The 8,851-nt window shown below is 47.7% G+C and overlaps 1 protein-coding gene across 1 annotated transcript; it reads right to left on the reverse strand.

Moving 5' to 3' along the window:
- Window positions 1-4,262: 4,262 nt before the first annotated feature.
- Window positions 4,263-8,811, reverse strand: LOC140909313 (uncharacterized). Its single transcript, XM_073338325.2, has 2 exons — window positions 5,936-8,811; window positions 4,263-5,348 (listed from the first exon to the last, which is right to left on the reverse strand). The coding sequence occupies exons 1-2, from the start codon at window positions 6,798-6,800 to the stop codon at window positions 4,828-4,830; spliced, it is 1,386 nt and encodes a 461-aa protein (XP_073194426.1). The 5' UTR covers window positions 6,801-8,811; the 3' UTR covers window positions 4,263-4,827.
- Between the last annotated feature and the right edge of the window lie 40 nt (window positions 8,812-8,851).

Here is an 8,851-nt window from a genome sequence, read left to right on the forward strand (position 1 = left end):
GGAGCCCGCTCAGGTAACCGTCACCCTATGTCTCCTGGGTGCTGGCAGACGCGGTACGGCTTTGCTGCACAGTAGCAGCAACCCCTTGCCTTCTGGCAGCAGACGGTGCAGTACGACTGGTAGCCGTCCTCGTTGTGTCCGAGGTGCTCCTGGCCACGTCGGCTGGGAGCGCCTGGACAGACATGGGCGCAGGGACTAAATTTGGAGTGACTTGACCAGGTCATTCTCTTTAGTCCTGCAGTCAGTCCTATTGAACCATCTTATGGTGAGCAGGCAGGCAATACAGATTGCTAGCAGTCGTACTGTACCATCTTCTGCCGGGCAGGCAAGAGATGAGGATGGCTAGCAGTCGTACTGTACCATCTTCTGCCGGGCAGGCAAGAGATGAGGATGGCTAGAATCATAGAATATCAGGGTTGGAAGGGACCCCAGAAGGTCATCTAGTCCAACCCCCTGCTCAAAGCAGGACCAATTCCCAGTTAAATCATCCCAGCCAGGGCTTTGTCAAGCCTGACCTTAAAAACCTCTAAGGAAGGAGATTCTACCACCTCCCTAGGTAACGCATTCCAGTGTTTCACCACCCTCTTAGTGAAAAAGTTTTTCCTAATATCCAATCTAAACCTTCCCCACTGCAACTTGAGACCATTACTCCTCGTTCTGTCATCTGCTACCATTGAGAACAGTCTAGAGCCATCCTCTTTGGAACCCCCTTTCAGGTAGTTGAAAGCAGCTATCAAATCCCCCCTCATTCTTCTCTTCTGCAGGCTAAACAATCCCAGCTCCCTCAGCCTCTCCTCATAACTCATGTGTTCCAGTCCCCTAATCATTTTTGTTGCCCTTCGCTGGACTCTCTCCAATTTATCCACATCCTTCTTGAAGTGTGGGGCCCAAAACTGGACACAGTACTCCAGATGAGGCCTCACCAATATTGAATAGAGGGGAACGATCACATCCCTCGATCTGCTCGCTATGCCCCTACTTATACATCCCAAAATGCCATTGGCCTTCTTGGCAACAAGGGCACACTGCTGACTCATATCCAGCTTCTCGTCCACTGTCACCCCTAGGTCCTTTTCTGCAGAACTGCTGCCTAGCCATTCAGTCCCTAGTCTGTAGCTGTGCATTGGGTTCTTCCGTCCTAAGTGCAGGACCCTGCACTTATCCTTATTGAACCTCATCAGATTTCTCTTGGCCCAATCCTCCAATTTGTCTAGGTCTTTCTGTATCCTATCCCTCCCCTCCAGCGTATCCACCACTCCTCCCAGTTTAGTATCATCCGCAAATTTGCTGAGAGTGCAATCCACACCATCCTCCAGATCATTTATGAAGATATTGAACAAAACCGGCCCCAGGACCGACCCTTGGGGTACTCCACTTGATACCGGCTGCCAACTAGATATGGAGCCATTGATCACTACCCGTTGAGCCCGACAATCTAGCCAGCTTTCTATCCACCTTGTAGTGCATTCATCCAGCCCATACTTCCTTAACTTTCTGACAAGAATACTGTGGGAGACCGTGTCAAAAGCTTTGCTAAAGTCAAGAAACAATACATCCACTGCTTTCCCTTCATCCACAGAACCAGTAATCTCATCATAAAAGGCAATTAGATTAGTCAGGCATGACCTTCCCTTGGTGAATCCATGCTGGCTGTTCCTGATCACTTTCCTCTCATGCAAGTGCTTCAGGATTGATTCTTTGAGGACCTGCTCCATGATTTTTCCAGGGACTGAGGTGAGGCTGACTGGCCTGTAGTTCCCAGGATCCTCCTTCTTCCCTTTTTTAAAGATTGGCACTACATTAGCCTTTTTCCAGTCATCCGGGACTTCCCCGGTTCGCCAGAGTTTTCAAAGATAATGGCCAATGGCTCTGCAATCACAGCCGCCAATTCCTTCAGCACTCTTGGATGCAACTCGTCTGGCCCCATGGACTTGTGCACATCCAGCTTTTCTAAATAGTCCCTAACCACCTCTATCTCCACAGAGGGCTGGCCATCTCTTCCCCATTTTGTGATGCCCAGCGCAGCAGTCTGGGAGCTGACCTTGTTAGTGAAAACAGAGGCAAAAAAAGCATTGAGTACATTAGCTTTTTCCACATCCTCTGTCACTAGGTTGCCTCCCTCATTCAGTAAGGGGCCCACACATTCCTTGGCTTTCTTCTTGTTGCCAACATACCTGAAGAAACCCTTCTTGTTACTCTTGACATCTCTGGCTAGCTGCAGCTCCAGGTGCGATTTGGCACTCCTGATATCATTCCTACATGCCCGAGCAATATTTTTATACTCTTCCCTGGTCATATGTCCAAACTTCCACTTCTTGTAAGCTTCTTTTTTATGTTTAAGATCCGCTAGGATTTCACCATTAAGCCAAGCTGGTCGCCTGCCATATTTACTATTCTTTCGACTCATCGGGATGGTTTGTCCCTGTAACCTCAACAGGGATTCCTTGAAATACAGCCAGCTCTCCTGGACTCCTTTCCCCTTCAAGTTAGTCCCCCAGGGGATCCTGGCCATCCGTTCCCTGAGGGAGTCGAAGTCTGCTTTCCTGAAGTCCAGGGTCCGTATCCTGCTGCTTACCTTTCTTCCCTGCGTCAGGATCCTGAACTCAACCAACTCATGGTCACTGCCTCCCAGATTCCCATCCACTTTTGCTTCCCCCACTAATTCTTCCCGGTTTGTGAGCAGCAGGTCAAGAAAAGCGCCCCCCCTAGTTGGCTCCTCTAGCACTTGCGCCAGGAAATTGTCCCCTACGCTTTCCAAAAACTTCCTGGATTGTCTATGCACCGCTGTATTGTCGTACTGTACCATCTTCTGCCGAGCAGCCATGAGATGTGGATGGCATGCAGTCCTTCTGCACCGTCTGCTGCCAGCCAAAGATGTAAAAGATAGATGGAGTGGATCAAAACAAGAAATAGACCAGATTTGTTTTGTACTCATTTGCCTCCTCCCCTGTCTAGGGGACTCATTCCTTTAGGTCACACTTCAGTCACTCACAGAGAAGGTGCAGCGAGGTAAATCTAGCCATGTATGAATCAGAGGCCAGGCTAACCTCCTCGTTCTAATAAGAACAATAACTTAGGTGCACCATTTCTTATTGGAACCTTCCGTGAAGTCCTGCCTGAAATACTCCTTGATGTAAAGACACCCCCTTTGTTGATTTTAGCTCCCTGAAGCCAACCCTGTAAGCCGTGTCGTCAGTCGCCCCTCCCTCCATCAGAGCACCGGCAGACAATCGTTCCGCGCCTTTTTTCTGTGTGGACGCCATACCAAGGCAAGCATGGAGGCCGCTCAGCTCACTTTGGCAATTAGGAGCACATTAAACACCACACGCATTATCCAGCAGTATATGCAGCACCAGAACCGGGCAAAGCGATACCAGGCGAGGAGGCGACGTCAGCGCGGTCCCGTGAGTGATCAGGACATGGACACAGATTTCTCTGAAAGCATAGGCCCTGACAATGCATGCATCATGGTGCTAATGGGTCAGGTTCATGCTGTGGAACGCCGATTGTGGGCTCGGGAAACAAGCACAGACTGGTGGGACCGCATAGTGTTGCAGGTCTGGGACGATTCCCAGTGGCTGCGAAACTTTCGCATGCGTAAGGGCACTTTCATGGAACTTTGTGACTTGCTTTCCCCTGCCCTGAGGCGCATGAATACCAAGATGAGAGCAGCCCTCACAGTTGCGAAGCGAGTGGCGATAGCCCTGTGGAAGCTTGCAACGCCAGACAGCTACCGGTCAGTTGGGAATCAATTTGGAGTGGGCAAATCTACTGTTGGGGCTGCTGTGATGCAAGTAGCCCACGCAATCAAAGATCTGCTGATATCAAGGGTAGTGACCCTGGGAAATGTGCAGGTCATAGTGGATGGCTTTGCTGCAATGGGATTCCCTAACTGTGGTGGGGCCATAGACGGAACCCATATCCCTATCTTGGCACCGGAACACCAAGCCGCCGAGTACATAAACCGCAAGGGGTACTTTTCGATAGTGCTGCAAGCTCTGGTGGATCACAAGGGACGTTTCACCAACATCAACGTGGGATGGCCGGGAAAGGTACATGACGCTCGCATCTTCAGGAACTCTAATCTGTTTCAAAAGCTGCAGGAAGGGACTTTATTCCCAGACCAGAAAATAACTGTTGGGGATGTTGAAATGACTATATGTATCCTTGGGGACCCAGCCTACCCCTTAATGCCATGGCTCATGAAGCCGTACACAGGCAGCCTGGACAATAGTCAGGAGCTGTTCAACTACAGGCTGAGCAAGTGCAGAATGGTGGTAGAATGTGCATTTGGACATTTAAAGGCGCGCTGGCGCAGTTTACTGACTCGCTTAGACCTCAGCGAAACCAATATTCCCACTGTTATTACTGCTTGCTGTGTGCTCCACAATATCTGTAAGAGTAAGGGGGAGACGTTTATGGTGGGGTGGGAGGTTGAGGCAAATCGCCTGGTTGCTGGTTACGTGCAGCCAGACACCAGGGCGGTTAGAAGAGCACAGGAGGGCGCGGTACGCATCAGAGAAGCTTTGAAAACCAGTTTCATGACTGGCCAGGCTATGGTGTGAAAGTTCTGTTTGTTTCTCCTTGATGAAACCTCCCGCCCCTTGGTTCACACTACTTCCCTGTAAGCTAACCATCCGCCCCTCCTCCCTTCAATCACCGCTTGCAGAGGCAATAAAGTCATTGTTGCTTCACATTCATGCATTCTTTATTCATTCATCACACAAATAGGGGGATGACTACCAAGGTAGCCCAGGAGGGGTGGTGAAGGAGGGAAGGAAAATGCCACACAGCACTTTAAGCACAGCACTTTAAAAGTTTACAACTTTAAAATGTATTGAATGACAGCCTTCTTTTTTTTGGGTAATCCTCTGTGGTGGAGTGGCTGGTTGGCCGGAGGCCCCCCCACCGTGTTCTTGGGCGTCTGGGTGTGGAGGCTATGGAACTTGGGGAGGAGGGCGGTTGGTTACAGAGGGGCTGCAGTGGCAGTCTGTGCTCCAGCTGCCTTTGCTGCAGCTCAACCATACACTGGAGCATACTGGTTTGGTCCTCCAGCAGCCTCAGCATTGAATCCTGCCTCCTCTCATCACGCTGCCGCCACATTTGAGCTTCAGCCCTCTCTTCAGCCCGCCACTTACTCTCTTCAGCCCGCCACCTCTCCTCCTGGTCATTTTGTGCTTTCCTGCACTCTGACATTATTTGCCTCCACGCATTCGTCTGTGCTCTGTCAGTGTGGGAGGACAGCATGAGCTCGGAGAACATTTCATCGCGAGTGCGGTTTTTTTTCTTTCTAAGCTTCACTAGCCTCTGGGAAGGACAAGATCCTGTGATCATTGAAACACATGCAGCTGGTGGAGAAAAAAAAGGGACAGCGGTATTTAAAAAGACACATTTTATAAAACAATGGCTACACTCTTTCAGGGTAAACCTTGCTGTTAACATTACATACATAGCACATGTGCTTTTGTTACAAGGTCGCATTTTGCCTCCCCCCACCGCGTGGCTACCCCCTCAACCCTCCCCCCTCCCCGTGGCTAACAGCGGGGAACATTTCTGTTTAGCCACAGGCAAACAGCCCAGCAGGAATGGGCTCCTCTGAGTGTCCCCTGAAGAAAAGCACTCTATTTCAACCAGGTGACCATGAATTATATCTCACTCTCCTGAGGATAACACAGAGAGGTAAAGAACAGATGTTGTTTGAATGCCAGCAAACATACACTGCAATGCTTTGTTCTACAATGATTCCCCAGTACGTGTTACTGGCCTGGAGTGGTAAAGTGTCCTACCATGAAGGATGCAATAAGGCTGCCCTCCCCAGAAACCTTTTGCAAAGGCTTTGGGAGTACATCTAGGAGAACCGCGAATGCCAGGGCAAAGTAATCCTTTCACATGCTTGCTTTTAAACCATGTATAGTATTTTAAAAGGTACACTCACCAGAGGTCCCTTCTCCGCCTGCTGGGTCCAGGAGGCAGCCTTGGGTGGGTTCGGGGGGTACTGGCTCCAGGTCCAGGGTGAGAAACAGTTCCTGGCTGTTGGGAAAACCGGTTTCTCCGCTTGCTTGCTGTGAGCTATCTACAACCTCCTCCTCCTCATCATCTTCTTCGTCCCCAAAACCTGCTTCCGTATTGCCTCCATCTCCATTGAAGGAGTCAAACAACACGGCTGGGGTAGTGGTGGCTGAACCCCCTAAAATGGCATGCAGCTCATCATAGAAGCGGCATGTTTGGGGCTCTGACCCGGAGCGGCCGTTCGCCTCTCTGGTTTTCTGGTAGGCTTGCCTCAGCTCCTTCAGTTTCACGCGGCACTGCTTTGGGTCCCTGTTATGGCCTCTGTCCTTCATGCCCTGGGAGATTTTGAGAAAGGTTTTGGCATTTCGAAAACTGGAACAGAGTTCTGATAGCACAGATTCCTCTCCCCAAACAGCGATCAGATCCCGTACCTCCCGTTCAGTCCATGCTGGAGCTCTTTTGCGATTCTGGGACTCCATCATGGTCACCTCTGCTGATGAGCTCTGCATGGTCACCTGCAGCTTGCCACGCTGGCCAAACAGGAAATGAGATTCAAAAGTTCGCGGTTCTTTTCCTGTCTCCCTGGCCAGTGCATCTGAGGTGAGAGTGCTGTCCAGAGCGGTCACAATGGAGCACTCTGGGATAGCTCCTGGAGGCCAATACCGTCGAATTGTGTCCACAGTACCCCAAATTCGAGCCGGCAAGGCCGATTTAAGCGCTAATCCACTTGTCAGGGGTGGAGTAAGGAAATCGATTTTAAGAGCCCTTAAAGTCGAAATAAAGGGCTTCATCGTGTGGATGGGTGCAGGTTTACATTGATTTAATGCTGCTAAATTCGACCTAAAGTCCTAGTGTAGACCAGGGCCAAGAATCAGGCTAGGGATAATGCAGTTATTACAGTTATAATGAAATACTTTTTATGCCATCAGTAACTAGGGAAATGTTAAATAGCAACTATTAAAGTTACAAAAACTTGTAAAACGTGCAAAAATTTTAAGTGGGGGCATTGCTTGAGGAGGAAGGATGGGCATGTTATTAGAACAGTCTAAAGAGGGATGCCATATCATGTAGGAAAAGGCACCTGCCTCCAGCTGATGAGAGCATTGGTGGTTAGTGAAGCTGGCTTGTGGTGACCAGAGAACAGTAGAGATGCCCACTTAGTTGTCAAAAGAGCCTGTGGTATCACTCTGAGGTTTACAGAGGTGCAGCGCTATTTAAGTGGGGCTGGGACTTTCCTGGGGCTAGAATCTGAAGAACCAATGCATCCTCTGCTGAGGTAGAGCTTGGAACCACACAGAAGCGTGAATGGAAGTTGTCAGCTTCTGTGGCATCAAGTTGGGGGGCTAGAATGGATACAGCTCCTCTCCATGATTGGCACTATTTCATTGAGTTCAAGTGCCAGACTCCAGGGAACCACTCCTACCATGCCCATAGTAGGGGCCAGTGGCTGAGGATGCAAGCTGGAACAGCACCAAAGGCTGTGGAGCAAATGCACATAAGGATCATAGCTTTTGTCTCTAAGTGAAGTGAAGCTGCTGCTTAAAGAGAAGACACAGAATGATTCCTAGCTGGGATAAAGAAAGGAACAAATCTGCATAAAATTTAGAATGTTTCTAAAGGATTTCCTATACACCAAAGGAAAGCTGATCTAGAGATAGCCTGACACTGCTGCCGAACAGAAGTTAGAACTGGATGTGAAGCCCTCTAGCCAGTGGATGACAGGTTTGATCTTTCCTCTTCAAGCGCACAGAGGTAAAACTCACAACAGAAATAGGGAGCACGGATATGGAGTATAATGATGATGCATACTGTGAAACATAAGACAGTACTCAAGAGATCATTTGGCTACAGAAGATTAACTACTTCTGCTTATATTAAGAACATTTTTGAAAAAAGTCATATAGCTAGAAGTTGCTTACCTATTGCAGTTACCAGTAAAACACAAGCTTACTGTAAATGAAAAGAAAAAAGTATTGCGTGTTTACTTTGTGCATTTTGATAGCACTTTGTATAGTCAGTTTTCGTTTCCCCTCAAACATCAGCAAGGAAACAAAAATCTATATAGTTATTTTGAGTATTTATAAAATCTGAGGAGGATACTGTTTAAAGGATGCTCTATTATTAGACACTGGACTTTTATTTTAAATAAGTCAATTTCACATAATTCAAGCTGTGTCCCTTTTAAATTGGTAATGCTATTGATGTTCCAGAATTAAAAGAAAGCTGTTAGGTATATGGCAAACAATGCTTCATTCTTTTTTCCATTCACCTTTATTAATGGCAGGACAAGATCACTGCAAGACTTGGCTAGTGTAAGAACATTTGTAGATACTAAATGGATCATTCCCTTATTATTCCATAAAACGCATTATTAAGGAAGTTACCAATAAATAATGCTCTATCACCCACTGCTGTAGCATGAATGTATCAGCAGAATTGGATGATTTTGTTCAGATGATACGTTCCCCTATGGTACCTTGTGTCCACTTCTTGTCTAGTAAAAATCAAGGATCCTACAGGACTCTGAAGTGAGGTGTCTTTCTTAATACACATTACATCTCACTAAATAAAGTTCTAGCATCCAAGGATATTCACATGCTTTTGATGACTGCTTGTCTTCTACCATTGATGGAGCAGCGAATATTGAATTCTATACTACTAACACAGAATTTATGGCTTTAATAGTTTAGGATATCTTTAACAGGAAAGGAGCTACATAAAACCAAGTCTGATTTTTAGTAATTTCTTACCAGTAAGATCATTACATTTGTTTCATGTACTGAGGTGAAATATTTCACTGGAATTATTCAAGCTTTCACCTAGCTGTGAACTTTCAATACTT

The sequence above is a fragment of the Lepidochelys kempii genome, chromosome 3 (assembly GCF_965140285.1).
Source record: "Lepidochelys kempii isolate rLepKem1 chromosome 3, rLepKem1.hap1, whole genome shotgun sequence".
Classification (NCBI taxonomy): domain Eukaryota; kingdom Metazoa; phylum Chordata; order Testudines; family Cheloniidae; genus Lepidochelys; species Lepidochelys kempii.